General features: G+C 45.0%; 1 protein-coding gene across 1 annotated transcript in view; it reads left to right on the top strand.

Annotated features, from left to right (window-relative positions):
• ST8SIA1 (ST8 alpha-N-acetyl-neuraminide alpha-2,8-sialyltransferase 1) overlaps window positions 1-10212 on the top strand; it is a 97833-nt gene extending 87621 nt beyond the window's left edge. Inside the window, exons 5-6 of the mRNA XM_083461524.1 lie at window positions 1292-4244; window positions 4565-10212. Of these exons, the coding sequence (XP_083317650.1) occupies window positions 1292-1757 (466 nt within the window). The 3' untranslated portion in view covers window positions 1758-4244; window positions 4565-10212. The remainder of the gene's footprint in view (window positions 1-1291; window positions 4245-4564) is intronic.
• The last annotated feature ends 3379 nt before the right edge of the window (window positions 10213-13591 follow it).

Genomic DNA, 13591 nt, shown 5'->3' with positions numbered 1-13591 from the left:
TCAGGTACTGGAAACTGGAGGAGAGGCGAAAGCGCTCTTTGCAGACTTCCCACAGGGATCTACTTGGCCGCTGTGAGAATGGGATCCTGGACCTGTTGGGCTGCTGGCCTGAACCAGCAGGGCTCTGCTTGTGTGCTCACATTCTCCATTTCTGCAAAGGGTAAACATTAGGGTGGGGCCATGTCTGCTTTTCAACATCGTCATATATCACTGGCTAAACATTGCAATACAGTGGTACCTCAGGTTAAGAACTTAATTTGTTCTGGAGGTCCGTTCTTAATCTGAAACTGTTCTTAACCTGAAGTACCACTTTAGCTAATGGGGCCTGCTGCCGCGCAATTTCTGTTCTCACCCTGAGGTAAAGTTCTTAACCCGAGGTACTATTTCTGGGTTAGCGGAGTCTGTAACCTGAAGCGTCTGTAACCCAAGGTACCACTGTGTACTGATATATCAGAATGGAGCTATGTACAGTGGTACTTTGGGTTAAGAACTTAATTTGTTCCGGAGGTCCGTTTTTAACCTGAAACTGTTCTTAACCTGAAGCACCACTTTAGCTAATGGGGCCTCCCGCTGCTGCTGCGCCGCTGGAGCACGATTTCTGTTCTCATCCTGAAGCAAAGTTCTTAACCCAAGGTACTATTTCTGGGTTAGCGGAGTCTGTAACCTGAAGCGTATGTAACCTGAAGCGTCTGTAACCCAAGATACCACTGTATAGGCATTAGCTGGCTTCATGGTTTTACCCACATTGTGATTTTTGCGTAGCTCGCACACGCACGTGCAAAAAATTATTTACGATATATTGCCAGCTCAAGAATTATGAAACTGATATCACAATATGGATTTCAATCTGGTTTTAGATGAAATATTGATACATCTCGCCCAGCCCTAGTGAACACGATGAAATGGGAAAACAGAAACACCAGGGGAGGGGAGGGGGGAGGTCTACATTCTATTTTTTGAATTTATAAAATACTGTGATTATAAAATTTGAAAATAAAATATATATTTTTAAAAAAGGAAAACAGAAACACCAACCTGATTGATAGAGCAGAAACATTTCAATCATAGCTATCAGTATGTACAATTTCTTTCCAAATCAGCATTTGAATCTAGGGTATAAACCATTTGCTTTTTTGGAAGTGTTATATTTTCCCCCAAAAAATCTTCTTTGGTCTCAAAAAGCCTTCTCCATCAGTACTTCAAGGCCTTTTCAAACTGTTTTGAATTGATTTTAAGGCATTGACTTGTTATTCATCTCCCCCCCATCCCTGCCCTTGCTGTTTTTGAACAGGTTCCAGAACCTTCTTTGGTCCCGAAAAGCCTTTGTGGACAGTGTTAAAGTCTACAACCAGAGCTACATCTATATGCCGGCCTTCTCCATGAAAGCAGGGACAGAGCCCTCTCTCAGGGTCTACTACACCCTAGCAGATGTTGGCGCCAGGCAAAAGGTGATTTTCGCCAACCCAAACTTCTTGCGCAACATCGGAAAGTTCTGGAAGAACAAAGGAATCCATGGAAAGCGGCTGTCGACGGGCCTCTTCCTGGTCAGTGCAGCCCTGGGTTTGTGTGAAGAAGTAACGATTTATGGGTTCTGGCCCTTTTCGATGGACCTGCATGGGAAGTTTATCAGTCACCACTACTACGACAACATCTTGCCGGATTCGTGGTTTCACGCTATGCCGGAGGAATTCCTACAGCTGTGGTTTCTCCACAAAAGTGGCGTGTTGCGAATGCAGCTGGAACATTGCGAAGCCTGAGAACCTGGGTCTGAGGGAGTTGGTCTCGCCAAACGAACAAACTGGGGAAAGGCTGCGGGGACTCAAAACCCAACCTTAAAATGGGATTTGCATGGAATGCTACAATAACAGTTGCTCCATTGATAACTTGAAGATGGACAGAGGAGCCGGAGTCCTCACGGGCAGTGTTTCATGAGGTGATTGGTGGTTATCTCAGCAAAATGGCGGAATTTGACTGGGTGTTGCCAACGTTGCGACTCAAGAGCATCAAGCAGTTTGAAGAGGGGTAGGGGGGTAACAAAGGGCTTTTGCTGAGTATTTCATATTGCTCAGATTTAAGACTGGCAACCCATTCAATTGGGGATATGGTTTCCTTTTGGTTTCCTTTTTTTTTGTTTCCAAAGCTGGATTTTGAAAGGTGCCTGGAGTCAACCATTCCTGTTTCTTTCAGGGAGTATTGAACAAGTCATAGGACAGTGCCAATTTCTCTCTCCTTTTTTTGTTCGTTTTGTTTCATTTTTAAAGAAAATGGCAGGTTACTCCTTTCAATAGCAGTATTCTCCAGTCCTTGTAGCATAAACTGGGAAACCTTTTTTTTAAAAAGAAATGTGAATGTTTTTTAAGCAAAATATTTATTTTTTGATGAAACAAATTGCCCGGTCTTTCCACACAGGCCTATTGCTGTAAGGTAATAGTTGCTGTCGAGCAGTCCAGATTGCTCTTGGTCATAAAACCCAAACCTATTTGATCCCACGGTGCAGAACTGGGCACAATTCTGAGCTGGCCTCGCATTGTCAAAATGCCGAGTAGCTGCACATTTGAGAAGCAAGAATCTGGCCTGGTTGATAGACCCTGGGCAGTCAGTTCCTGTTTTTGTAGACACTTAACTGGAAGCCAATTTTGCAATGCCTGAAAGTTGCGTGCTGGGTTTCCAGTATGGGCTTCATCCTTACATTCCTTTGCATTCCAGGCCCACCAAGAAGGTGGTGCATTGTACTTAAGAATCAGAACTGCTGTTCAGACTTTGGGGAGGAACCACAGGTTCAATCTCCCAGGATCAATCTCTCCAAAACAGAGGGTCCTAGGTCGCAGTAGGAAAGGACCTTCTTGCGTGAAACCCGCAATGGTGGCCTGGCCATGTATAATGCAAACTTCACTTTGCAATTGTAACTTTCTTTGATTCATGTCAATGCTGTCTTATTTTGACCACGGTTTGTGCTTAACCCAAACATTAGCCATCTCATTTCCTTCTCCCTGGCCACCCCCAGCAAAATGACAGAGCTGATTGATTCAGTTTATATATGTGAACTTTGTAGCTGCAGTGAGGAGCCGTAAGCCAAGACTGATGGTTTTCTCATTGCAACACTTTGCCTAAGTGTCAGATGGGCGCAAGCTGCCAATGATGATGTCACCTGCATATTTCCAGCCCTTGAATACCTGCCATTCATTTCAGCGGTGCTTGCAAAGGGGGAAGCGTTTCGGTGATTTCTTCATACTGGAAAACAGCCACGTCTAGGGTTCGTCAAACTAATAAGACCCCGAGTGCAAGCAGACGGTTAGACAAAGCTAAGGGCTTATTCCCAGAAATGCATGTAAGTCAGGTGCAAGCAGGGCAAGAAGATTGCTCACCAAAATTCCCAGTTTTGCGCCTGCAAATTATGGTGTTGAATACTTTCCAATAGTCTCTGGATGCTCCCATGTTTTCCGAATCTCCACTGAATATTAATTAGGGATTCAGCCTCTGATAAAGAAAAACAAAGAGCATATGCTTCCCCGCCCTCACAATAAAAAAATTAGCTTTATTCATGTGCAGAATTAAACAACCATTTATTTAGTTGTACTTGATCTAAATCTGCATATGCATAAAGCATTACTTTTGGATGAAAGGGTGTATTTTAAGATGGCATATGCTACAGTAGGTGCCACCTTAGAAGTGATGTTTTTATTCTTTAATTTTCTTACTACATTCCGCCAAGGAGCTCGAGGTGGCATATGTGGTTCTACTCTTCCCAACTTTCACCCTCGCGACAACCCTGTGAGGTAGATTAAGCTGAAAGACTGTGACTGGACCAAGGTCACGCAGCAAGCTTTGAGGCCGAGTGGGGATTTGAGCCCTGCTCTCCCAGGTCCTACTCTGACACTCTTTCTAGTGTACATGGTCCTCCGTGTGCAAGTGGCAGAGGCATGCCTCTTCTAAGTAGTTATAAAAAATAATAATTAACTTTTTTAAAAAAATTAGTGTTGACCAATTAACCAGGGATGCCTTTTTAGTCAGTTCAACATCAGTTTAGCCTAACCAGTTCTTCAGTTAAAAGCTTGTGACACTTAACGCATATCTGCACTTGACTTTCCACGACAGTTGATTTGAACATTTGATATTTTTCGGAGTTTGATAGTTGACATGTTCAGAATGGTTGGTGGGGTTTTCTTAAGTGCTTCAGGCACTTTTAAGTGCTTGGCAGCATATGAGATTTCATAGAAGATGCTGCTTGCCAAACTGATACAGTGGTGCCCCGCAAGACGAAAAGAATCCGTTCTGTGATTCTCTTCGTCTAGCGGTTTTTTCGTCTTGCGAAGCAAGCCCATTGACGGATTAGCGCTATTAGCGGCTTATCGGCTTATTGGATCAGCTGATAAGCGGCTTAGCGGCTTAGAAAAAAGGTGGGGAAAGAAAAAAACCAGCAGGAACTCGCAAGGCATTGTCGTCTTGCGAAGCAAGCCCATAGGAAAATCGTCTTGCGAAGCACCTCCAAAACGGAAAACTCTTTCATCTAGCGAGTTTTCCGTCTTGCGAGGCATTCGTCTTGCGGGGCACCACTGTACTTGAGGAGCACTCATGTTTCAGACGTGGAGGTAGAAACTTCTACATACAGAATGTGGATTCAGTTTTCAGATGTGAGATTTTTATGTTCAGGATTTGAAAGAGAAATTGGGAAATTGTGAGTTCAAAATGTTTACATTCATTCCAGTTTGAGGAACATCGCTTTTTAATTACATTACTAGTTGCAGTGGCCAACATATGACAGGATAAACCTGTCCCCCATCCCAAGTGTGGCTCCCACTTTGGAGTAATTTTCTAACGTGAGAAGCAACAACGTGTTTGGTTTTGTGTTAATCAATATCGCGCATAACTGGTGATAACGAGCTTACCTGTAGTGCTACATGGTCAATAACTACTCGCTGAAATTATTCATATGAGAACACCAGAATAATACTGAGCCAAAATTGGGGAAATCTTAGGGGCATTTTCCCTCCATGAAGGAGGCCTCTCTCCTTTCAGTGATTTTCAGGGAAGCTGCAAAAAGAGTCTGGATCATGGCTTTCCCACCAGCACCTACTAACAGCGAGGACGATGCTGTCTGCAGTTTCCTCGGAACTGGCTTATTTCACATCATCGCATAGCTGAATCTGATTGGCTGGGTGGCCACCACCCCAAAGCCATTTCAGAGAGAGGACAAGAAGGATCACACCTCCTCTCAATTGGCTTTGTGATGCAGTTTGCCACATGACATGTTGATAGCAATGTGAATCCTGATTGGTTGGAATTTCAGTCCCAAGGAGTAAGCACTGCAGCAACATGAAAGAGCCGTTTTGAATATCAGTGATCAGGTGTGAAAAGGTTAACTTGGGAGTGGGGAAATTTTGGTTCCCAGAACCTCCCCCCATTTTTTGTGTATGTGCAAAAAAGTCCATGGGGAATTTTCAGTACAGTATTACACTCCAATCTATTCCATGGCTTGCTGACTTACCTAAACAGTTCTTTTTTAAAATGAGGGGTGGGTAAAAAAATGAGCAGGCCATTGGGGGGACCTTTTCACTCAAAGCACCTTGACAGCATTGTTAGTAATGATAACTTTTTATTTATACCCCACCCTTCCCGGTTCAGAAAACCGGGCTCAGGGTGGCTAACAACAAATTTAAAACACTTACTTGATGCAACAAAACCAGCATAAAATACAGTGTAAAACATGAATAACAATAAATTCAGAATTCAAAAATCAATTTGTGGAAAAATCCATCCAATAAACATTAGATGATCAGGGCTAGCTGGCTAAATTGGTCCTATTTGGGCCAGCAAGGAGACCAGGAGAGAATTAGCTGTGGGAACCCAGAGCAGGTAATCTTCATAAAAAGGGAGGGGGAGGGAAGGAAGGAAGGGGAATAAAAGATCAGGCTAAGTTCAGATTGAAAGCCAGGCAGAATAGCTCTGTCTTACAGGCCCTGCGGAAGGAAGTTAAATCCTGCAGGGCCCTGGTCTCATGGGACAGAGCATTCCACCAGTTCGGAGCCATCACTGAGAAGGCCCTGACCCTGGTGGAGGATAATCTGACTTCCTTAGGGCCCGGGACCTCTAAACTATGATTATTCATGGACCTTATGTCCTCTGCAGAGCATACCAGGAGAGGCGGTCCCGTAAACACTAGGGCCCTAAGCCACAAAGAAGCAGTATATAAATCCAAGAAATGGATAAATAACATTTTAAGGTCCCCGCCTCTGCCTTTAACCGTATACCTAAAGACATAAAACGTCTAGAGGACAAATAGGTGTTTGGAAAAGTCTCTATCCAATAGGCACACATGCTAGGGACCTGGGTTTGGATGCAGGTCCTGTTGAGTGAGCAGTAAGTTGCAAGACTGGGTTTGTTACCGTTACGTGTGAAATGTTCCTGACTACACACATATTGTGGTGGAATGGTCAGCATCTGAATGAAGTGGCAACACCTAGCTTTCTTATTCCTAAATTTCACATACTGTTCATGTACATGCTTGAGAAGATACTCCGTGCCAATCTAAGCTTAAGAGAAAGGACAGGATACAACCTCCTCATATTGTTCTGCTTCAGAATGCAGGGGAATAGCTGCCCCAATCTCACTGCAAATTTAAAAGCAGCAGATCAGGGACGTATTCGAACCTCTTGGTCTGCTAGCTTCCTAGGAACAGGGAGCTTTGTGGAGGGAGGAACTGCGTTATGCTACACTATCCACACACAACACTTAGCCAAACCAAAGATTGCACCCGGCGGGTAGTGCCCCTGGTTCTGCTAATGCTATCAGTGGCTTAGCATTATGCCCAAACCTTGGCTTGTGGCTTGTCTTGCTCCAGACAACACACTCGTCGTAAGCAAGGCTTACAAAACCCCCTTTTTTTCTGGGGGAGGCGATCCACAAGACTGGATCAGCCCAGCATGCTAAGCACTGGGTAGCACAACAGCAGGCTTCCTCAACCTCGGCCCTCCAGATGTTTTTGGCCTACAACTCTCATGATCCCTAGCTAGCAGGACCAGTGGTCAGGGATGATGGGAATTGTAGTCCGGAGGGCCGAGTTTGAGGAAGCCTGCACAACAACAGCCAGAACTCAGATAATTGCTGCGTTCATGATCTTTGCTCTGGGAACTTGAGATTCTTCAAAAAATATAAAAATATTTGAAAGTAACATTTGCTCCGGGAACTTGTACATTTGCTCATCCACACTAAACCATGGTTTGGCTCCGCATTCCTTGTGAGCTGGTCTGCATTCTAAGGTAGCACAGTCTCTGAAGGGCTGAGCTTTGGGGGGTGGGGGCAACTCTAATTGGTAAAGTGCCAATTAAGCCTGGAAGTGTAGAGGGCCTTTCTTTTCTTTTACGTTTTTGTAGTTGGGTTTGCACACCAAAAAAACGTGGCTGGTGTACACATGTAGGAACATACGTATCTCCAAACGTCAAATAAAACAGTAAGGGTACTGAGAGTTGTTAAGAGACCCTTATTCCCCGTAAAGGTAAAGGACCCCTGACCGTTAAGTCCAGTCTCAAATGACTCTGGGGTTGCGGCACTCATCTCGCTTTACTGGCTGAGGGTCATGTGGCCAGAATGACTAAGCCGCTTCTGGCGAACCAGAAAAGCGCACGGAAACGCCGTTTACCTTCCTGCCAGAGCGGTACCTAACGGGAGCTCATCCTGTCACGGGAATTCGAACCGCTGACCTTCTGATCGGCAAGCCCAAGAGGCTCAGTGGTTTAGACCACAGCGCCACCCGCGTACCCTTATTCGCCTTACAAAGCTACAATTCCCAGAGTTTACTGGGAAGAAGGATTGTTGTTATTCAACTCTGGGAATGGTAGTTCTTTGAGGGGAGCACCCTTAACACACTACAGTTCCCAGATCCTTTGGAGGAAGTCGTGAGAAAGTGCCATCATAGTAATTTAAAGGTGTTGTGCAGGTGTGGCCCTAGTTATTGTTTTGCGTACACACCGTGAAAGCAAAGGCTTCAGGCTTCAACCAGTTGGGGATGGGTCATGCTTGGAGGTTGCATCTAAAGGTCCCCTCCTTCCAGCAGAAGGAGCACATCTGTCCACGAAAAGTGAGATGTTCTCGGAGAAGGGCTCCTGTTGGAGGAAGCCTTCTTCCACCAGAGGAAGGGAGTCTTTGGATCTCGCCCATAATTTGCACACATCCCTAAGATCACAGCTCACCATACCGTTGGATGATCTTGTTGAGTCTGGAAGTAGGGAATTGCAAATGGGAGGTGCTGGTGTATGAAAGCAGGATGAGGCCACAAAAGGCTGAGAATGGTTTAGGATCAGCCTTGGGTGGTTTATCAGGAGAGAACTGGGTCAGATTTTCCAGAGCTGTACATAACTCTGTTGTTGAATGTAGCTAATGCCACGATGCAACACAAGAGACGATGTAGCATGCTAACTGGTGACCAAATGCTTTGGCCCCCCCCCCCTGTTTTTGATGTTCCAAGCCAATAAGATTTTTATTCTCCTCTCTCACTTGGGATCACCCCCCTTTCGTTTACTGCGATCTTTGTAGACTTCCATCCTTGGCTTTTCTCTCTTTGATCATCCTCAGCCCAAACTGTATTAGAGAAATAAAGCAGCCCTTAAGGGCTGTTTTTTTTTTGGGGGGGGGGGAGGGGAGGAATAATTACAAGGCAAGTGAAATGTAAAAAATAAAGTAGAAATGAAATGTTGGCAGCTTACATAATGTTAGCCCTTCACTTCGCAATCAACAAATTATATAAGGAACCCCGTTCCGTGGCTGCTCTGATGTTCGTGTTGCCTAGAGGGCTGCTTTATTTTTGACTCTTACACAGGCACAGAATAGTCCCAGGACACTAATAAATGAAAGCTTTTGCGGAGGAATCTCTCAGCCTTGGGACACTGTCCTGGCTACACACTTCTCGCTGTCTCTGCTTCACCACGTCAAGCTTTTTAGGCCTGGCTGGAATGTGTCCTTGAGCTCTTGGCAATGCCTGTTGCTTGCTTGGATGAAGCGCAGAGAGGGCTCCTTGTTTGTGTGAATGGACGTAGAAAGCAGCCTACTGTACAAGGGTGATATTTGCTCCTGGTGACCCGTCCCTCTGTCCCTGCCTGCCGCTGCCATGTTCTCGGAAGGTTAGCCAGAAAAGCAACGCGACCCTTGGCTTGGAAAAGTGCTGCGCACTGGGAAAGGGGTGCAATTGAACTGGTAGGCAGCCTTCATTCCCCTTGACAGTTAAGAGCGCTTGAATGTTCACTGCGGTACGAGGGACTGCTGCTGGGAGTGGGGAATTTGCACTCCCCCACCGCATGCGCAGATGCGCTTGAGCATGCCTGCATAGACCAAACGTAGGTGCCTCCCACTAGTTCTTTTGATAACTTGCGCCCAGCTTCTAAGCATTTTGTGGGTGTTGTCCCCAGTGGCAATGCTAAGCTAGAATCAGCCCACAATGAACATTCTGGTGGCCAATAATTTCTTGATCTACAGCAAGAGGGGGTTCGATGGTCATGTGTATTTTGGAAAAAAAATGGGGGACGAAGTAAGGAGTATTAATGCCCACCATGCCATTGAGCCATCTTTCTTTATGGCTCTCCACACGCACTGTTCTGTCCCCACTCAGTCTAATGGAGGAGCTGGTTTGTTGAGACAACGCTTCGCGTATCTGTCTCGATCCCTCCCATAACTACAGGGTGCTCCATGCACCCAGGTGAAACAACTCAGGGGAGCCCACAACGGTGTCTGGGCTAGCAGATTGTGCGCATGGATCTTCGCTGCTTGCATGCATGTATCTTAGCGTGCATGGAGCTCCCCCATAAAGATGACCGAGAGAACCCTGGCAAGTTGAAGAGCTCCGCATGGGCATCAGAGCTCCTCGCCTGCAGGGAATTGCTGGAACAGACCATGGGAGCGTAAAACACAAATTATATCAGAATTGATTGTAGGTCCCTTTCTATAAGCAAGTTGCATTGCAGGGGGCTGGACTTAGATGGCCCTTCCACCTCTTATCATTCTAAGTGATAACTTCCATCTAAACGAAGGGTACACAATAGTGTCTTTTGCCGAGCCAATTTGTTGTCGGTGTAAGAGTCTTCCTTGGTTGATTTCATTCTGTCTGGATGTACCTTTGTTCAATATGAATTTATCACTCAACTGTCCCTTAGGAGAAATTTCTGGAACAAAAAACTTTGAGCCTGCCAGGGGCCATTGAGCATCATTATTAATAAAATAATACTTCTTTTACACAGTGTTCTTTTTTATTGCACAAAGCCTGTCCAAATTCCTCTTGGTTCCATTTCACAAAAGGGGAAGTGAGGATGAGTGAACTGACTGGGTGTGAGTCCTATTGAATTCTGTTTCGTAGTAGACATTAGGATTTCTCTGTAAACCCTAAAAAGTGTCCAGTGTGAGGAAATGATTACCGTAATTTTCGCTCAAAAACACGCACTTTTTTGCTCCCAGAAAGTAAGGGAAAATGCTTGTGTGTGTTATGGAGTGAATGCACGGATCGGAGCCATGGCTGCCGTCAGTCAAGCAAAGCGGGAGCCGTTTACACGCTCTATGAGGCTCTCGCTTTGCTTGCTTTAAAGCGACCTGGAGCCGGGGAGGAGGGAGGGAAGGAGAGCCATGGCAGCAAAGCGGACACGGAGGAGGGACAGATGCTAGCAAAGGTCTGCGCGCTCTCTAAACAGAGCAATGAGGCTGCAGAGGGACAGCAGGAAAGATAAAATTTAAGCAACCAGCAGCAAAATAAAACCAACCTCTAGCTCTGAGCCACGCAGTGAAAACCAGGAAGTGAAAAAAAAAAGGCTGGGGATGAGGGAGAGGGGAAAACTTCGCAAATCCCCCGCGTCTCAGCTGATCCGCTGGGACGGAGCAGCTTGTTTTCAGGCAGGATAGATTTGAGCATTGTCTGGGTCCTAGTGCCCCTACCGCTTTTTTGTGCTCCATTCTATTGCTGCTGGTGGCTGCTTATCACTCAGGATGCAAGGAGGAGCGCTTTTACACAGCTAATGGCGAATCCCCTGCAATCCAAGTCCTCCTCACTTGCTCAAATCTATTCTGCCTCAAAACAAGGAGCGGAAGGAAAAGGCTGCAAACTGTTAAATGGAAAAAAACCCAGGCACAGGGCAAATACCTTAAGTATACCTTTAAAGCAACAGTGCTCTTTCCCTCCCTCCTCCCCGCTCAGCTCCCCGAAAAGCTCCCTCTCCACACATCCCACGCTGCTCCTTGTCCCTTGAGTGCTTTTCCTTCCCTCCCCACTTAAAACGTGGTTACAAAGCACGGACCCACATGGATCCTCAGGATTTTTGCACTGGGTCACCCCAAATTCACCATCAGATCACATGTCTGTGGCCACAGCATGAACCACAAAAATCATACATCCACTGTTTCATTTAGAATATTTTTTTCTTGTTTTCCTCCTCTAAAAACTACGTGCGTGTTATGGTTGGGAGCATGTTATAGAGCGAAAAATACGGTATATCTCCCGTTAGCTCTGATATATAAGCAGATAGGTGAACATTCGATACAGTTCACCCGAAAAATAAATCTATCAAATGTGCACAAGGAAACAATTTGCAGTTATCTGAATTTTGCAATGCCGTTCTCCAACCAATGTGTTTGGGGGAAATGTGCCTAAAAAAGGAACCTGTTCCTGGAAAATAACATACAGAAAATAGCATTCTGTAGGGCAAACTGCTTGCAAAAATGTGTACATTGCTCAAAACTGCATACAAAAATGTGTTAATTGGGGGAAGTTCACAGTAATGTCCTGTTGTTAATTTATCAACCTTCACCTGTGGTCCAAGGGCAGGTTGCAACAACTGAAACACAACATTCAAAACAGTTTGAAGCAACACACAAATTGTGTAAGAAACTGTTAAGTTGTGGGTGAACATATCAGACGACACAGCGATTCTTCAAACAGCTCTTGTTTATTCACAGGCCAGAACTGAACTGAAGGGTTCAGTCAGCCTGCTTATATAGAGCTCCAGTACAACATAACTGTAACAATTTTCTAAAAGTATCCAATCACTGAACGTCACTTTCAATCCCTTATTTGCATAACTATCTACAGTATCCCCCTGCTGGCCCCGGGTGAGAACTTCAGTACATAACAGAAACAACTTAGTTCCAAATTGCTGCAGAAATGTAGAGAACTGAATGTAGGATTGGAATAATGAAGAACTTAGGTAACTGAAATGGACTGATCTTTCCATCCCTTTTCCTCAGTATATGGCAATATTCAAGTAGAGGGCATATTGGAGAAGGTGAACCGTCTTGTCTTCTACCTTTTGGCTTTCATTTTCCTTAATCTGCCTTTTAAAAGGTAGTTTCCCAGTAGTGATGTATGGAAGTGAGAGCTGGACCATAAAGAAGGCTGATCGCTGAAGAATTGATGCTTTTGAATTATTGTGCTGGAGGAGACTCTTGAGAGTCCCATGGACTTCAAGAAGATCAAACCTCTCCATTCTTAAGGAAATCAGCCCTGAGTGCTCACTGGAAGGACAGATTCTGAAGCTGAGGCTCCAATACTTTGGCCACCTCATGAGAAGAGAAGACTCCCTGGAAAAGACCCTGATGCTGGGAAAGATTGAGGGCACAAGGAGAAGGGGACGACAGAGGACGAAATGGTTTGACAGTGTTCTCGAAGCTACCAGCATGAATTTGACCAAGCTGCGGGAGGCAGTGGAAGACGGGAGTGCCTGGCGTGCTCTGGTCCAGGGGGTCACGATGAGTCGGACACGACCTTTTACAAAGCCAATTCCTTATTTCTGAATTCAGAAGTGTTTCCTTTAAAATGCACACATGTGCATTTTATCTGCACACGCACATACTTTGGGCTTCCCTCAAAATTCTTCAGAGGTTCTGCAGTGGGAGAAACTTCCCCATTTACTTCCTGTTCCAATTTAGGCAATCAGTTATGACAGCCAGTGACCCCAGGGGAAATGTCGCATTGTTCTTCTAGAGTCTTTGCTTGGCTGCCCTTGAACTCCCACAGATTTTTCACTTGAGGAGGAGTCAGGAATCTTTGCTTCCAGTTTTTCTTTATGCGGGAATTCTGAGACATGCAAATATTTTTGCTTCCTCTCCACTCAAACAGGCACAATATTTTTGTCTCGCTTTCTCATTAAAAGGCAGTGCTTGAAAACTAATCAATGCATGAAACCCAGGAATTAATAGTAAGGGTAATAGTAATAGTAAAAATCAAATTGGCTGCCTTTTAAAATGCATTGGATCTTTCACTTGAGGACGAAGCACCAAGTTTGCTTCTCCTTCTTTTTCTCTCTCTGTCTCTCCCTATCCCTATAAATCAGCAATAAATAAACATGATATCTTTCCACAATCCTAGGTATCTGTAAGGGGAAAACACTCTCTGAAGCCTACCCATAGTTAACATTTTGATCAGGGCCAACTGAAAAGATCCCACCAAATGTGGCAAGCTTTGCAGTTCTCCCGAGCTCTTCATAAGTTGTTACCAAAAGTTAGGGGGTAGCTGGACCAGGAACAAAAAATGACCAGCAAAGAAAAGAAAAATTAGGCTCTTAGTAGTTGTTGTTTATTTGTGTCATTTGTAAATTGCTTCCTGTGAAGCCACACTGGAATAAAA

Source organism: Podarcis liolepis (genome assembly GCF_965112155.1).
Source record: "Podarcis liolepis genome assembly, chromosome: 10".
In the NCBI taxonomy this organism is placed as follows: Eukaryota; Metazoa; Chordata; class Lepidosauria; order Squamata; family Lacertidae; genus Podarcis; species Podarcis liolepis.
The sequence above is the reverse complement of the archived record's forward strand: the minus strand, read 5'-3'. Positions and strand labels throughout refer to the sequence as shown.